General features: G+C 44.8%; 1 protein-coding gene across 13 annotated transcripts in view; it reads left to right on the top strand.

Moving 5' to 3' along the window:
* Positions 1–18,413, top strand: part of agrn (agrin) — a 246,455-nt gene that overhangs the window by 195,624 nt on the left and 32,418 nt on the right. For 6 of the 13 annotated variants that reach the window (XM_047340241.1, XM_047340243.1, XM_047340242.1 and 3 more), the window contains 7 exons: positions 479–603; positions 747–852; positions 5,743–6,162; positions 8,569–8,694; positions 13,372–13,413; positions 13,752–13,879; positions 18,008–18,122. In XM_047340241.1, coding sequence (XP_047196197.1) covers positions 479–603; positions 747–852; positions 5,743–6,162; positions 8,569–8,694; positions 13,372–13,413; positions 13,752–13,879; positions 18,008–18,122 — 1,062 coding nt within the window. The remainder of the gene's footprint in view (positions 1–478; positions 604–746; positions 853–5,742; positions 6,163–8,568; positions 8,695–13,371; positions 13,414–13,751; positions 13,880–18,007; positions 18,123–18,413) is intronic. The other 7 variants (XM_047340245.1, XM_047340246.1, XM_047340252.1 and 4 more) reach the window with 2 other exon arrangements.

An 18,413-nucleotide genomic window follows, 5' to 3' on the forward strand; every position in this document is an offset into this window, starting at 1 on the left:
CATTCTGTCAAGTGAATTTATTAGCTTGAAAGATTTTTGTTATTATTGCCATATTCATAGTGTTTTCTCACTCCATATCCTTTATCTTTATATACTGTCTATCTGCAAACACCATGCTGTAGAAATCAGAAATCTTAAGTGTGACATTCTAGAAAAAAGTGGAATACGCTCAGAAGCAACGGCAGCTGCATTAGTAAAATGCTGTGTAACCCTATTTTGTGTGATTACATTCACATTTCATCATGCTGTACAGATTTTGAGAAACCATTTTAATGGCTGTTTATACGCAGAACTTTAATAAAAGTGAGCAAGAGTCCTGTAATTTTAAGACATTAAATCTGCAGGCAACTTTATTTTTTAATTTAGCTCCACACTTTTGCACAACTGCTACAGTCAGAATTCATAAAGCAGCTTCTCCGCACTGCTCTAAACTGTTTGAATATGGAGGTGCAACAACACAATCTCATGTCCTCCGCAGGTCCCGAGGCTCCGACTTCATGTGAAGAGCTGGTGTGCAGCTTCGGAGCCTCCTGCATCGAGGTGAACGACCAAGCCCACTGCGAGTGCCCCTCACCTGACTGCGACGAGAAAAACAAATCCAAGGTGGGAACCGTGTGAAGAAACAAGTAGTTTGAATCCACAAGTTTGCAACACGGCATCAATAGGGAGACGTTGTTTCAGTGGCCTGCAGGGACTCAACATGTGTTCTAAACTCCCCTCTCTCCATCTCTGTCACCGTGGAGCAGGTGTGCGGCTCAGATGGGGTGACCTATGCCGACCAGTGCCAGCTGAGGACCATAGCCTGCAGACAGGACAAGGACATCACAGTGCAACACTTCGGACAGTGCACAGGTGAGCCCCATCCGTACACCCCATGCATCACACCTCGAACAGACGGCCAACTGTTGTCAAGCCCCCCCTGTTCACAAGATAATGAGCAGCGCTGTGGCCCTCAAATTATCTCTCTCCTGCTGTTTCTCCTCCTATCCATCTCTCTGTGTCTGTCCCAGAAAGTAAAGACACAGCAAAGTGAAAGAACATTTAGCGTGAATTAATCGCTTCCTTCTGCAAGAAATTACCTGCACATAACAGCAGTTTGAGCAGTGATTCTAATCAGAGATTAGGCAAATCCAAGTATTTTTCATCGCAAAGGACACATTTCCGATTAGCGGATAAGCTCAAAGTCACATGTTCGCAGTCATTTTGTATTCACGTTCTCTGCTGAGAATTTTACTTTTCATAGTTTCTAAATCTCTATGATTAACATTTTCAAATAGGAAATATTTAGCTCATTTCCCTGCATAGACTGTAGTGAAGTAAGCCCCGTCTTCCTCTCGTGAACGGTCGGATGACAGCAACATCATGTGCGACACAGGGGAAACATTAGAACAAGAAAGCGTCAGATACTGTGGCATTTCAAATCCAGGCGTTCTGCAGTTTGACTGGAGCTTGAGCTCTGCATTCCCAGTAGATAACAGTGACACTTGCTCTTTGCTTTGTCGAACCTCTGTCGGGATTTGGCTTCATCTTCACACCCCCCCTTTGGGCAAATGTACGGTTTCCCTCGCAGCATTATTCTGGCAGAAGCACAATGCTATTTCAGTGTGACGGTGGATGTAGAGCACATGTGTACCGATTAAAAGGTGCAGCTCCCGCCCCTTCGTCCAGATGCCGATGGACATTGTTTGGATCAGTGTAATAGGTGCTCCGACATGTGCCAGGGCCACGGCTTCCATGTCGAGCGAAGTTGTTGCGCCGTCTGCCAGCTTGCATCACAACAGGGTTCTAGAGATGCCACCGGCGAGGGAAGGGGAGTGCCAGCTGTGTGGCTCTGGCCACAAGCCACTGCCAGGTGTCTGGCATTTTGGGTTGCTAAAATGTCCATTCACCTCATCGCTCAGTGGGCATAGATCAAGTGACCAAATACTTTTGTCATGAAAAAAGCAGAGTCCCTGTCATTCATCTCTCTTTGTCGAACCCAAACTATGCCATATTCATAGGCCGTTGCAGGTACACAAATAAGAAAAAGAAAAAATATGCTCAGCGAGAGATCAACGAGGCTTTGATAAGTCCCTGAACATCTGGTTATTAGAAATTCAGTGCCGTGGGTTACCAGCAAAAGGTGCCAAAATCCAGTTTGGTTTCACATTCCTCTGTTGCCTGGCAATAGTGATGTGGGTTGTATGTAATCCCTCACCTAACATTGCAGCTCAGAGAAGGCAAGAAGACGCCTCACAGCAGACATTTTCTCTATCCAGCTCTCGGGGGAGGAAGAGACAGGCGAGCACTCGGGACCACCGACAGCCACAGAGGATCTTTTAATTTTTTTTCTTCCGGACACGGTTGCACCGCGGGTAGCTGCTCCGCCGCTGCTGTCGGCTCGGGGGTTAGATCTCGAGCTCATTTCACGTGTGGCTGGGTGCGAATTAGCATTTGCTCTGCCTCCACCCCTCGCCACTCTGCAGCCCTGCCCGCCCTCCCTCCCGCTGCTAACATGCAGCGCTTCCAGACGCCCGGCCTCAGTGCTGTGGCATGCTAATGCTCACCAAGCTGCTATGTAGTTTGAAAAGAGAGCAATGCCAAGGGCTTAATGTGTGAATATTGATCTTTCTTTTTAACATCATTGGTTCCTCACAAGTTTTTATTATACCGCAGGGTGTGACTACGGCTGCACAGCACTGGCGGCTGGTGATAAAATGTATTTGTGGGGGCCGCAGTGTTTGGGGGGGACAAACAAACTGAAGCCAGACTCAAAAACAACACAACCTTCAATATCCCAGTCCTGTAGCCTTCATCGAGCTGCTGAGCAATGCTTAGCCTTCCGCAAAACTGTAACCTCATTGTGTTGTCTAAATGACTGTGGGAACTTTCATGCTGTTTGCATTTCTCAAAGAGATGTTTTAGGTCTCGCACCCACGTCGTTGTCCACAGTACCTCCGTGCCGACACTTTGAAACAGCAAACAGGGGAAGACATAACTTTTTTCCTCGATTGAACGCCCTGTAAAAGGGTGTTTTTGTAATGAAATGACCGATTTGCCACCTGTATCAATACCAACCAATTCGCTGTAAATAAAAGTGGGAGCTCTCTGCCCCCCGTGGAAAATCTTCAACAACCAATTAAAGAGCAGCCTCAGGTCCCGCTGTTACCAAAAGTTTAAGAACTTTCGTTCACTCTTATTTGGCCAGGCGCCCCACACCAGGAAGTATTTTTAGACAGAAATGAACCAAATACTATTTGAAGACTATTTCAATTGAATGCTCACACGGTCTACCAGGCGCATTGTGCGAGTAAACTATTATTATCTAATTAAATTATGTTTAACATGTTTAAATAGGCTTTTTTTTTCTCAGGATGTTGGAGAGGCTGCGCCCTGTATTAACAAGCTGCCACTGCTGCACAGTCTGCCACTAATGGGCATGCTAAGTAAAAAAAATCACCTTCAAATCTGTCTGCCTGTGACAGAGAACCTGAAACTAGTTCTGATGTTACCCAGCTCTCTGAAGTCTCTGAGCTAAAAGGCAGCGCAGCCACAGAGTCGGGGGAGGAGTTTTTCTGTCTTCTTTGCTGCGTCTCAGCAAAAGATGAAGCGATATCTGAGACATCCAGCTCAAAAAGCAAAAGCTACTGTACCAAGCACCAGAGGGAGGGCATTTGGGCCAATGAGCAAATTCTAGCACCATGGGGGGAATGACCACCAAGTTGGCGAAGACCTGCCTCCTCCATATGGTGTTATCACCTGTAGGTTTGCGGCAAATTGGCAACGTGTGTCAGCATATGGCCCCAGCAGCCCCTCCCCTCCGCCTGTGTGTGTTAGCCAGGGTTCTGCTGCCTTCACCATTTCTCTCCAATGTCCTGTGATTTTCTCCCATTATTCAATCCCTCAGTCATTTTACCCTGCCTGTAGTCTTCCACTGCAGACTTTGTTAACCTATTTCTTTTTTCTTTCTGATTTAATCCCTTTTCTTTAGAGAGTTTGTTCCTATCATTTTCTTCCTCTTGCCTGTGTGGTTCCATTGTCTTTCTGCTCCGGTCTCCGGTTTCCCCTTTCCTCCTCCTCACTGAGCTCGGCTGACATCACAAACAATCTTAATAAGCACCTTTCAACGATAACCACACGGCTGACACAGGCCAAGATGACAGTGATTTTCTTTTTCCCACCCTGTGACATGACCGTTGGTAAAAAAAAAAAGCCCAAACACAGGCAAATGGACTGTTAAACCTAATTAAGAGAAGCATCAGCTGAACAGACTGTGCTGCTCGTTGTTCTTTTCTTTACTTATCCCACATCAGAGGAGCTCGCTGCTTCGTAGATGTGCACGCACAGCCCAAACACACATCAGACACTTTCCATGGAGCGAGCAGCCTGACGCTAAGCTTGCCACCTGACTGACAGGTGTAGCCATGAGGAAAGGCGACGCATGCCACCCTTTCTCGGCGATAGCATCACAGTTCTTCGCTCTCCCCTCCAAATCTCTCTTTCAACAAAGATCTGCTGAGCTTTAAGCTGACACCCCGTGTGTCTCCCAGGCTTTCTGCCGTCTCAGTAGGTATCGCATTTCACACCTCAGTAAATAATTGCAGATCAAATAGGCGATTATAGTAGTGTAATTAAAGCCTATACATAATGTTAGGTAAATCCTAATGAAGCGGAAATCTATGCTATAGGGTTTGTTTATAATCTTCTTTTCATTTCACCTACATGCTAACACATATCTATATTCCTGGTATATGAAGAAGTAAAGGGGGAATGGCGGTATCGTCACGCCTGCGTGCCTCTGCAAAATCTGAAGGACTTACTTGCGTAGTATCTCCCTGCCAACTCACTTCTCCCCCTCAGGAGTTTTTGTCCTATTTATCGTTCTTTTATCGCAGACAGTTTGTCCTTTTGCACCAGAGCTTTTTGCATTGGTAATGATGGTCTCTGCAGAGAGCCTCTCCCTCATTTGGAGGGATTCTTTTTTTCTTTTTCTGAAGTGTGTGTGCGTGTCTGTGTGCATCTGTTGACAGCGGAGTGTTTGTGGTGGCGTTGACGGATGCTCATGCTCTCTGCGAGCAGCAGCCTGTCTTCTTTGAAGCCGGAGTTAAAGCCGGCTTTTTTTGCCCCATTTCTATCAATCATTCATCACCGGAGGCACTGGCTGTTGGTGATTAAAGCTTTGCTACTGGAGGGCAGCATTTGAATATGGATATATAATTCATGGGCATTGGCACAGCATGTATGCAGCACACAAACATGGACATACAAACAAATGCATTCCATATGTGTTCACACACAATCGCACCACACACTTTGCATTGACACCAACTGGAGTAGCTCAGCCCTGTTTGGGCAACATAGCTCATCTCAAGCTGGAGCACACTTCATTGCATATAACTCTGGTTGCATGATGTCATCTGTTGGTATGTCCCATAACCACTCTGTATATCAATGAGCTATCATTCCTCAGGGTTTTTCAAGTAAAGGTTCCAGACATCTCATCCGTTACAGGGTTTTTAATTAGAGCATATGTGTGTTTTCTTTTCTAATGTAATTTCATAATGACGTTGTGCATCAGGGAGAAGGGTTAGAGGATCGAAAAAGGCCATATTCATTCTGTCAACGTAGAGGTAAAGATGTGGTCAGCACTAGGATGTAATGATCATCAAGTGGCTTTGATGTGGTTTATTGGCTAAAATCAAACATTTCCATCTTTGCTCCGTCATTCATCCATTCCTTGCTTCCTGCCCTTCCCTCCACCAGAAACCATCTCCGAGCCGGCAGAGCGACCAACCCCCAACCCCTTCACCACCACCCCCAGCTCCAATGCCGCTGTCTCCATCACCACCGCAGCCCCCTTCCCCACCAACATGGTGTGGGCCCTCCCACCTCCGAGGACGGCCGAGACAGAGACCACCACCCCCTTTTCCACTCTCACCCACAACCGCGCGCGAGCTAACCACCACCACCACCCAGACATCCACATCCAGCCACCTCGATCAACCGCCGCCCCCACCACCTCATCCCGCAGCAGCCCCCCTCCCTCCGCTGCAGTGTCCTCTTTCGAGGGCTCGGGCAGCGGGGAGCCAAGCGGGGACGACCAGACCGAAGAAGAGGACGAGCCAGAACTGGAACCAGGTAGCGGCGCTCCAACAGAGGCCAGTGGGGCCGAAGAGACTGTTGGTAAATCACTGCTCTTTCACTTCATTATCCACAATGCTTTGGGTGTTTGTAGGGGGGGGCTTTTGTTTAGAGTGGGTTAGACAAACTCACACATCTCTTAGCTGACATCATAACACATTCATGCCATCATCTGTTGATTGAGAGTTACACAGAAATCAGCACAGGCTTATGTATTTATGTATTCTCCACATTCTCCCTCCTGGCTGTAACAGCTGGGAGAGAGAAATGTCAAAGCCAGGCTGGTAAATCTAAGTAAACAGATGCTGTTGGTGTCATTTCATCTTGCAAAAGATGTATATCTCAATTTCAGAGAGAAAGGAATGTATTCGCATGGTTTAGTGTTGAAACATCACCCATGCTCTTTTCTTCCATTCCACCAACGTTTGCTCTCAGCAGCTAGCAAAACAAACCCAGGCTCTGTAAAATACACTCTGTGCAGGCCAGATGAAACTGTTGGCCCACATCTGGGGATCTCTGGAGTCCGACTTGACAGGCTGATGCGACTGAGAGAGTGTGTGTGTGTGTGTGTGTGTGTGTGTAGAGGCTGTGTACCTTGTCACATGACTAGTCTCAAATCTATCTCGACATGCCCTCCTGACTGTAACAGCCAGCTGCGGTTTGTGGGCCTGTGCTCGGACAACAAGGGATGACTGAGACTTTTCAATCACAACTTTTTTTTCTCCTGTTGTTGTTTTTCGTCCATCCATCCACCTTGGCTGACAGCTCGCCATAACAGGATAGGATTGATGGAACAGCATGGCCCCAATGCGCTCTTCCTCAACTCTTCCTCTTCCTCCCCTTCTCGCTCCTTCTCCCAGAGTCAGAGATTTATTCTCTTGTCAGAGGCTGACCAGAGTGCTCAGTGACGCGAGGAGCATGTCGCTCGTCTGCCAAGGAGACCCAGTGTCTTGTGGCTCTGTGTGTGTGTGTGTGTGTGTGTGTGTGTGTGTGTGTGTGTGTGTGTGTGTGTGTGTGTGTGTGTGTGTGTGTGTGTGTGTGTGTGTGTGTGTGTGTGTGTGTGTGTGTGTGTGTGTGTGTTACTGAATTAATGTGTAACCCCGATGCATGCTTTGGTACATGTTTCTATATATATATATATATCTTTTTATATTTATACCTTTATAAAAGCAGATTAGGAGATTAGACAGTATAGATTTCAACATAGTGAACATACAAATTTAGTTTTGCAGTCTGTTTGTGTATTTTATACATTGTGTGTATCAAAGTCTTATCTTTGTTCTGTGTGGGTGTGTGTGTGTGTTTTACCCTTATCTCCCTTTCCATTCGTCTCTCAGTTTGACCGATTCCGAGTGCACATATCACTGTCTGACTATATAAATGTGAGCAGGTCAGAGGTGGGTGGTTTTACGTTTTGTATCCATGCTCTGTTGAAATCTGCTCTCCTCCTGCATCTTCAGCTGTCTGTGTTGCTGTGTGCGTGTGTGTGTCTGTGTGCGTGTTTATTTGACAGCCCCTCACGGCTCCCGATGGAGTCGTGCAGCATCCCCACGGCTGCTGTGCGCTGCCCTCTCTCTCACCGCCGGCACTCTCCCCTTCAGCCCAGCATTTGTAAATCTGCGGACCACATGCCAACAGATGCCCTATAAACCACCCCCACCCATCCTCCCTCCTCTCGCATCCTTTGACCGCGAGTCCTTGAGCGAGACGTCCCCTTGCCTCTGACGTCTTTACGACTTGTTTAGCCGCTAGCTGTTTGCCTCTGCAATTATTTCTAATCTCAGTGTGGCTATAAACTGCGCCGCTTCGACCAAGACAACGCCTCCGCCAGCACCGCCATTAGAGAGGACTCAGGTTTGGTTCGCTCCTGTTCCCCACTCATTCTTCAGAGAGAACGACCAGCCACTTTTATGTCCCAAGATAGCCAGATATACAGTGACTGTAACACAAACTACTTTATGTTTTTTTTCCCCTCTTGGTGAACCTTGAAGGTAACTGTCAGCCAACCAATCAGCAGGGAACGGTTACTACACACCCCCACCCCCTACCCATTTAACGTGCTCCCTGAGCCACATGACTGGCAGCGGTGGTCATTATGTGCTCTCTGCCGGACAAAATGAGTTCCAGGTGTAAAATCAGTTCCCATGAAAATGCCATACAATCACTCCTGACAATGCCTTTATCAGATCAGTGCTCAGCAGACTGAGAACACAAAACCATCTGCAAGACGTTCAGACCAGAAGAAACAAAAGGAAGTTGTAGATCTGAAGCTAAGAAACACTTCCTGTCCTCAGCACCTCCACAGTGGTCACTGAATGGATACAGCACGTGCAGACTCAACGTGCACAGTTAACCACCAACCTCCAGTTCTCCCCTTGTTTTCTGAGATAAGCTGTTTTCAAATGTTGCGTTTATTAATTTTATGAGCCCCTTGTTTATCACCCCCAGGTTCCACGCTGGCGAGCACGACTGTACCCGCACCTGAAGAGAGGTCGTCCTGCGACAACACGGAGTTCGGCTGCTGTCCTGACGGCAGGACGCCATCCAACACTCCAGAGGGCGCCAACTGCCCCTGTAAGTCAATACCCCTCCAGACCCTTCAGAAATCCCCTTCTTACCCAGCTGTCCCTCCTCCGTCTCCTCTCTGTTGGTACTCTGTGATAAGATATGATAAAAGAGCTGAAATCCTGACATCACTTCCACACTAGCTGCCGCTCTACTAGCTTCTCTGACTGAATGCAGCGAGTCAGAGGAGCGTAAATCTCCACTGAGTCAATGGTGTTTTTGAGAAAGAGAAATATGTTCCTAGGTTTCACCATCCATCTTCAAAGATACAGCAAAACAGTATCTACTACAGCTCAAGCGATTAGCGAGCATTAATGTCTGAACCCTTTGGGATTTTAGCAAATTCAAACAACAAATAATTTGTCAACTTTCAAGAAACAACAGCAATCATTGAAGGAACAGTTCACCACGGTAGAAATCTTTTTAAATTTTGAAGGTTAGATGTTACAGAGGGACCAAGCTTGCCTCTCTCCCAAATAAAAATATAACTGCACCTCTAAAGCCCACCAACTAACACTTGTTAATTGTGTCTCTGTTTAATCTGTACAAAAACAGAACAAATTATGTTTTTATTATTTTGTTATCTGCTTACTTTTTTCTTTTGCTTTCAATTCCTCTGGGCTTGTGGAGAAATATATACATGTATTTACTATATATTTATATTTAATAAAAATAAAAAATTCTACCAAATTTCACACACTGATAAATATCAGTTCCCTACAAAGGTCAGATTTCTTTATTAAGATCCATGAATTATTCTTTGAGAAATAAAGGGGGGAAAAAAGCCCTATTCACAATGTTTAAAAGAAATGCCTTTATCGGCCTCCTGATCCAGATCGGCACCAAAATTGAACGGGTTCTTCCCTGGCCCGTCCTGCATCCTCTCACCGAATTCCGTTGTAATTCGGTAATTCGTTGTAGTTAATGCGGAATTGTTCAAAATAACTGAGACAGACAAACAAACACCGACAAAAACATATCCTCCTTTGGCGGTGATAAAAAACAAAACACTCAGATAAACTTGGGCCTTTTGTTGTGTCAGGGTTACGTATCACATACAAGTAAAGAACTACTTATAATAGAGTGGCACAGCACAGATTGTTTGTCTATTTCTCATCTACATTACTCTTCTCTACTCTTCATTTATTAAACTCAATTTATAAACTGAATTTCTTGATATATCAAGAATCATCATGTTTTTATGGAATGTTTATTTTGGCATTAGTGATATTGTGCCATCTGCCTCCAACAACCAGATGAACAGGTGTTTTATTTTTTTCTGCAGCAGTGCTTTCATTAATCACCTCCCTCGTATGTAAATGATCATATTGGTGAGTGGAAGAAAAAAAAAAATACACATTGAACCGTTAAGTCTGACATAAGTAATTTGAGTTTATATATTTGACAACACCTCACAGTGTGACTCTGATATTAGTCATACTCTGCCACCCTCAAAGCACACTTTCATTCCTCTAGTAATACTCAGGACTTTTGAATTAAGTTTGGTTTTATACAGGGTCAAGGAACCTTTTCTTAAAGAGGCCCTTTGAATTTTCCATCCTTTGTCAGCCATAAACCAAATTTAGGTAACACCTATATCTCAATAATGTGATGGCTGGAGCTGCTTCCCTTTGGAGTCTGATGTCAGATGGTAGTGATAATGCTACTCACAGCTGGTTTTAGCCAAAACAACTTGCTCTAACAAACCTTGAATGACACGCATGGTCCTCAGAGACAGGAATACCTCCGTCGTATTAACCTCGGCAGAGATCCCAATCACAAATTCATCACAGGCTTGAGAGACAAAGTGGAAACTTCTTGCGATGTTCACCAATATTAATTAGAAATATATTTATTATGTTGAGCCAATCTACTCTGCAATGGTTCTTCAAGACAAAAAAAACACTTTGGAACAATTTCATGTTGCCTGTCTCTAGCAGCTGCTAGCTATGAGCTCGCAAGCCACAAAACTTGAACACTGTCTCTGTAAAAATGTACTCTTGTGAATTCTGCTTGTTGGGCATCCAAACTCAGCCAAAGAGCATTTGCTATTTCCCAAAACATTTGTACCAGCAACTTATCCAGTCAAGCTGCATGTTTCGAGCTGTAATGATGCTCGAGATTGAGATTTTTCCTCACTGTGAATGCATCGCAGACCCTGAGGCTGTAGGTTCCCCAGTCCTAGTTTGATACTTGACTTAACGTCATATATTGGGGGCCCTGTGCTTTGATGTGTAAATACACACACATATACACACATATTCATGTTTTTACTCCTGCTTTTTTCTATCTTACTTCACCTTCTCTTCTTTTCTTCTAATCTCCCACCTCTTTTTGCACCGAGCCATTCTCTTTATCAGCCAGTGCCACCGTTTGCTATCTCCCTCTTGAGCTTTGTCTTAGTCCTTTTCTCTCCCCTCCACCCAGTCGGTCTAAATCCAGTCTTGCATCAGTTCATTTCTCTCTGGAGTTGAGAGGGAAGAGAGTTGAGAGACTACCAGTGGCCGACAAGCGCTGGTGTACCAATCAGTGCCTTCTGCCAGACACGGTTCATAAAGATAAAGGGATTCTTTCCCCCCGCTGCCTCTCTATCTCTCTTTCCCGCCATTCCTCTGTTGAAATCTGCTCTCTGTTTGTCCCAGCTATGTTAGTCTGACTGATAGTGAAAGGAGAGATTCTCTCTGACTCCCATAGGAGCCCTAGGTCATGACTTGAAAGAGCTGCGCAATTTCTTTTCTGGCATGAACGTCCCATCACCTCCTATAAACCAGCATATTTCACTGCCACACATCACAGCGTGATCTGAAGATATGAGGCAAACTCTGGCCTTCCACAACCCTCTGCTGTTTAGTTCTTTCAGAATTTATAGGAAACAGAGGTGAGGTGCACCATGTCAATTAAGGTTGGATTTGTTGGCATTTGGCCCCAAATCCAAACAACAAAATACACAGATTTTAGCTGTAAGACAACAGTTGTAACAAATCCCCTAAAGCCTGTAAATATTTATCTCAGCCAACAATGACGGCACACCAGCGATCAATACTTCATTCAGCTCAAGTGTTGCCAATAAAAGCAGGCAGCGCTATAGGCAGATCAATACGCCGGATCTTTTTTCTCCTGAGAAGGGCTTAGCCAATCCCCCTCTCATTAGAAGTGAAATGACACGTCCTTCATACTAGAATATCCATCGGCCACCATCTCACTGTAGCGTACAATTTATCGGTATGCGGCCGGTTGTCTCAAAATGAAAAGGACTAATTGTTTACTGTTCCAGTTTTCTCATTTTATTGAGACATTAAATGGTGAAATGGCTCAGGGTTGAGTTGAGGCCACATGTTCACACACTCGAGAAGATCTACGATGAAACCTTTTTTCTATTTAGTAAAATAAACCCTCACACCAGATGTCAGACCATGGTTAATTCAGCTCAATTCAACTTTATTTGTATGGTGTCAAATCACAACATTAACTCAAGGCACTTCACATGTTAGGGTCAAGACCTTACAATATTATAGAGAACCCAACATTTCCCACAACAAGCATGTTCTTTGGCGACTGTGGAGAGAAAAAACACTCTTTTAACAGGAAGAAACTTCCAGCAGAACCAGACTCCGTGTGGTTGGCCGTGTTTTCACCTGTTCTTCCTCTGAGAACTCTGCTTCTTGAGCTTAATGCCTTTAACGTAGGCCTTCCATATGTAACATTCAAACAGGGCAATATGACATCATAGATAATGGCTAGCAAATGCTCATGCGAGAGTTAATGGCACACTAAGGGAAGTCTAACAAATCCATTATAATTTCCACTTCAGTAGAATCTGATAGTCAAATGGCTCTGTCCCTCTTTTATCACTCTCTCTCTGACTCTCTTTATGTCCGTCACGGCACTGGGCCAGAAAATCACTCTCTCTGATGTTTGTCTTCTTTGCAGATTAAAAGTCAGATCTCTCTCGCCGCCACCTCTCTTTCTTTTCTTCCCCCCTTAGTCTTATCGGCCAAACCCCGGCCGTTTGCCTCTATTTTATGGCTGCCATCACATCTGAATCGATGTGTGCAGCCCGTGAAAGTAAAGACAAGTGGGGACGGAGGGAACAGCGGGCGTGGTGGCTGTGGCGTGCGTGCGCGGCGGGCGTGCGGCGGCGGGCGTGTGTGTGTGGTGACTGCTGTCCGTTTCATGCAATTTTAACCAGGCTGTGTCAGTCACCGGTCTGGTGGCATTAAGGAGACAATTACGGCTATCTTTCACGATAATCATACAAGTGCTCTTCCCATTCTCCCTGGTGTTGCTCAGGCAGGGGCAGCCGTGATTGATTTGGGCAATTTGTTCCACTGATTACGAGCAGCGTGGAAGCCCGGCATCAGTGCCTCGCATGCTCCTCTGTTCCTCACCTCACACGCACACACACACACACACACACAGATTCGCACGCACACCAATCCCCTCCACTCTCAGCTTTATTTCAAGTCCTCTCCTCTGGCGGCAGTACGAAGAAACCGTATAAAGAGTTGATAGATGGTGGACAACACAACCCCCAAGGTCGTACTGGGAGGCATTCTCTTTGCTGAAGAAGGCACTTTTGCGAATGGCTGTGGGCTGTTTTTCCTCTTTAGTGTGTGTGTGTGTGTGTGTGTTGATTTTTTCTTCATGTATTTGTGTGTCTGTCTAACTTGTTGTCTTTTTACCCAGCCCTCCATGCCCCGACCAGCTTTTGGGACACGTCTCCGTCTGGTAAAACTGGCCCATTTTCCCCAACTTTCCTTCCTTCTATGTTCCTTCCTTCCTTCTCCCATACCTCACAGTCCATCACTTCCACCACCTCAACCTCCGCTATGTTCACCTATAACGGTCGCACTCCCTTTCAAACCCCCACTCAATCAGCAACACACTCACTCCGCCTCCCTTTGTCACACACACACAAACACCCAATCCATCACTAACCCAAAATTGGCACCACCCCAAAACTGGGCACCGTGTGAAGGCAGTGGGATCTGAGTAGTGATAGTAGAAGGTTTGAACTCGTCTGTCTCAGTATCACATCTTCTTTCCCTCCTCTCCTCTCCTTCCAGCCACCATGAGGTTCAGTGGTTTCCTGCACTTGGACCAGGTGGAGGGCCAAGAGATTTTCTACACCCCGGAGATGGAGGACCCCAAGTCGGAGTTGTTCGGAGAGACAGCCCGCAGCATAGAGAGCGCTGTAAGTGCCCGGAATACAGTTCAGCCAGCCAATGATTCTGAATGATTTCCCGGCTAAATCAGCCGTTAAACAATATTCTGTCCACATTTCCTTTTCTTTTAAAGTTTGAACATGTATCTTAAAAAATACCTTTGTTCACTTTTCTATTCTCAGGGGTTTTGCTTCCACAGCTTTAAGTGGTCTGATATTATACAACAGCCAGGAGCTAATGGTGGCTAGTGTTAGTTAATATAATGTAAAACAAGTTATGTGCAAAAAACGAATTAATCAGTTCAAAGACTTAATGACTCTTCTCTGCCTTTGCTAATGTTACATTATATTGTAGTTTTTCCTCTGAAGATTTCAGACTTGGTCCCATGATGACAACGTTTTAAAGCTTCACCAGTCGGCAATGTAATCAGATGATTGTGTAACATGAAAGGTTTTTCTTGTGACAGAGCCATGTTAACAGCATTGTTTTATTATCTTCACCAGAATAAGGTCATACTCAGGAATAAGCAATGTACAAATCAAGATATGGAGTATTCTGACACTTTGTCACATTATGTGAACATGTATACATCTTAATCGCCTTATAACGCCCCAATTGGAGTTTTTATACAGCAATCACTGTTTTGACAGTTACCAATTTCTTGTCGACACATGCCCTAGGTGTAAACAAGATGGAAAAATAGAAAGGAGTTGTAGCTTTTGCAAAATTAGAAAGAAAACGGGGCCTGAGTCATAAGCCGGCTAGGCTCTGTAACATGTGAATGGAATATCCTATAAGCAACTCATGTAAACACCATAATCGAAATAATGTCTATTCTGAATAAGGTAAATTGTTGGAATATAGTTATATGTGGGTTTCTTTACACTCGCTCCCTCACCCAATCGAACTCAAACTAAACCAGCCCTCATAGATATCAAACATCTGGAAGGGTCTGATTCAGTTGGTCAGACTAAGTCTGTAAACCCCTCACGCTACATGATCATTTGGCAAGATGATTTGTTCGGATCAGCCTCAACTCCCCTGCTATTGTCCGAGGGGCTGAATCGGACCCCAAATCGGGTTGATAATCCTCCGGTGCGCAGCGGACATTACACGTCTTTAAGCTCTTTCCTTTGGTTCTCAGCTCTACAAACATCACTCACCATTTCCATAAAGACCCCTGTTTTCAGCTTTAAAGAAACTTGACAAACTGACAGACACTGTACGTTGGTGCTTTGGTGGAGATCGAAACACAGCTGAAAGAGGAGTAAACAATCGAGTTATACTCAGATTTGATTCAGGTGACCATAAAAGCTGTGTAACCAAGAAATAACTCGCTGACATGTTCACCACAGCACCTTTGTAATTTGATAAAATGCCATATGTTGTGTTTTCAGTTTGTTCTAATGGCCTCAAGTGTCCAAAAGAACTCAATTAACACTGACATGGTCTGGCTGCACATTTTGTGCTTTCCTAAGCATGCTCTCATCAAGAGTAGAAAAGCTTCTGAGTCAACATTTCAGAGAATCATGAGACACAAAAGTCTTCAAAGAGAGCCGGACTAATCGAATTCTCCCAGCCCCTTCAGGCGAGCTTCACTGCAAACTGGGCTGGAGTGGTTTCTTTCCTCAATGATAAAAAGTCAAAAACGCACTCGGTGGCTGCAGCCAGGGAGAAACGTCATCATCGATTTTTAATAAATGTTGGAAATCAGTTTCATCAGATGATCCCTTTACACTTGATCCCTTTTTATACAGTGATTAAATACCAGTGTTTGACATATAAAGTGGATCAGAGTTCAAATATTTTTTATCAAACCTCTTCTGCACAAAAATTAGCAGGTATACGCAGTTTGCCACATCATGTGCCAGAAGCTGAGAAGCTCAGAAAAAAAAGGTTTCTGTTTCTCCCAAGATGTAAAACGGTCACAAAGGTTCAGGGCGATTATGCCCGGAATTTCAATGCGAATCATAACGCTGTGTCAGTGTCTAGACTGCCAGAATAAAAGAGAAGAAGAAGAAGAAAATAGAGCGTTCGCCCAGGTTCTGTCTTCCATTACTGTTGAACAAAACCAATAAAAACCTCTGGCTTCTGCAGAGTCATTTGACCTGGGAGTGAATGCTGATTGAATCCATTCTCATTACAGATGTTAGTGGGTGTTTTGGACTCTAATATCCAAAAGTTATTTTTCATAAACAGGAAAATATATATTCCTCACATATACTGCTATTTAATTAAGATTTTTTTTATTATTTATTCAATGCACTGCATGCAAACTTTAGTATGAGTTAGCATATATATATATATATATATATCAATCACATAAGGCTTCCAGCAACTCGTCAAGCTTAAAAAGAGAATTATAATATTTTAAAAAGTGCTCTCTGCAGACTAGTGCGAAGACTAATTTGTTGATTCCTTGCCAAACGCCTCAGTATCGAAAAGCAGCATCTTGTGTGAGTTTAATTAGGATTCAGATATCTGAACGCTCAACTCAAGTCCTATTTCTGGATATGAGTCAAGTGTGGATGGTCACGATCCAGACGCTGTTAGCTAGGCCAGTCCTCGCAGAGTCTCTGTACGGTAATCACTGTGGTGCGGTTTACCCTGCTCGCATTTCTCCCTTTTCTCTGTTGAGGTCAGACCTTTGAAAACATGTCTCTGATGTCAAGCCAGGGCCTCACTCCTCAGATGAAATGGGGGTTTGTGTTTGTATGTTTGTGTGTGTGTGTGTGTGTGTGTGTGTGTGTGTGCGTACACAGTACACACCAACAGCTGCTGTATCGGTGTCACTAGCCCCCACTGGGACCTAATCTGCTACCTCACAGCAGTTTGTGTGTGTCTGTGTGTGTGCGCGTGTTGTGTGTGTTGCCTCGTTAGCGCTCTCAGCCTGTGTGTCTCTGAAGCCTGGTGCGCCACTTGACAGCAACCACTCCTTCCCCATCTCCCAACACACACACTGAGCAAATTCATATTCAAATTTAAAACAACTTTATTTGTCCCCAGAGGGCAATTCTAAGGCAAAACACAAGTAAAACCAACGATGACATCAGTGCAATGTCCACAGACAGTTAAAACCAGTGCTGTACTGACATTATAAGCGGCGCACATACAGTTTACACACACACACAAAGTACATACTCAGATATACAGTCCAAACACACAAAGAATTGAGCCGCAGCACATTTCGTTCGCAGCTGAGCAACCTCTAACTATGAGTTAATAAATTGGAACCTGGGAGCGACAGCAAAGTTAAAGAGGGAAAGAAAGAGCAGGGGGTAAGTCAGTGCGGGAATTTGTCCCCAACCATTTGCATCTCTAAGCCACAGTCAGAGGATTATAAATGTAACCGTTCACTTGTGTCTAAAACCTCAATAATACGTTTTTTTGTAAAAAGCATGAACAAAATAATATGTCATCTCTACCACAAGTTCCTGCTGATTTTGTTAAAAAAGAATCATTTTGCGGACAATGACTGGCTTTAGAAATGCAGATGAGCGGTGTGGAAGAACCCTCAGTGGGAACAATGGAGGCAGCCATGAAGAGGATGCTCCAGTAAAGTGGGTTACCAGGCCCTGTGGCTCCTGTGATTTTAACCAGCTGCGGCGGCGGCGAGGACGAAGCGAAGGATTTTCCTTTTTGTTGCCCGTCGTGTGATTGAGATTAATCCACCGCCGTCGCTGAGCGTGTGTATGTTTTAAGTTCGAGCATGAAAATTGGTCCATTTTTATTTCTGGCTCAAGGCAACTTCAGTGCGACTGCTGTAATGTCACTGTTGGCTTAAAGAAATGTATGAGTCCTCGCGGAGCTCCGCCGGCTGTTACAACACGCACTCAGCAGGGGCATCAGAAGCAAAACCAATCACGAACACATGTCAGGGTAGCATGACATTTATCGTAGCTCCTCCCGAAAAACTTGTTCCTGTAATTAATGCCACGGCTGCTGCTAAATGTCATTTTGTGCACCCACACCCAAAAGATTTCTTCTCTGCACTCCAATTTCGGAGGGTCTCTTTTTCTTCCTTTGAGCCACAGTAGAGTCTTCTGGTGTTGTACCCGCTGCTATGAAAGCACAGGGCTCATTACCAGCCCCATTTATCATCTCTCCTCTCTGTCTGTTCTCTCTCTCTCTCTCTCTCTCTCTCTGTCCCCCTCCAGCTCAATGACTTGTTCAGGAAGTCGGAGGTGCACAAAGATTTCATGAGCGTTCGCGTCCGTAACCTGGCACCCAGCAACTCCATCCTGGCCTTTGTGGAGGCTCACTTCAGACCAGGTGAGAGCAGATTTTCCCCCCAAAAACAGAACTGCAAACAGAAAAATGAACTGTACGTGTTTGGAATCAGTTATGATTCGTCGCCCTTTGTCTTTTAGCAAGCAGGCTATCTCAGAAATGACTTACATGATTTATATGAAACTGGGATTACAGTTAGACCATTTGTCAAGGAAGACCTACATAGATTTTTGGTGCAGAATAAGCCATTGTGTTACCATTATTTAAGCACTAACCTTTATTTACTTTTCACTCTTCACCTTTAGCCTCTTCTCATGCACAGATGAGTTTGTG

Source organism: Hippoglossus stenolepis, chromosome 6, assembly GCF_022539355.2.
Source record: "Hippoglossus stenolepis isolate QCI-W04-F060 chromosome 6, HSTE1.2, whole genome shotgun sequence".
Lineage (NCBI taxonomy): Eukaryota > Metazoa > Chordata > Actinopteri > Pleuronectiformes > Pleuronectidae > Hippoglossus > Hippoglossus stenolepis.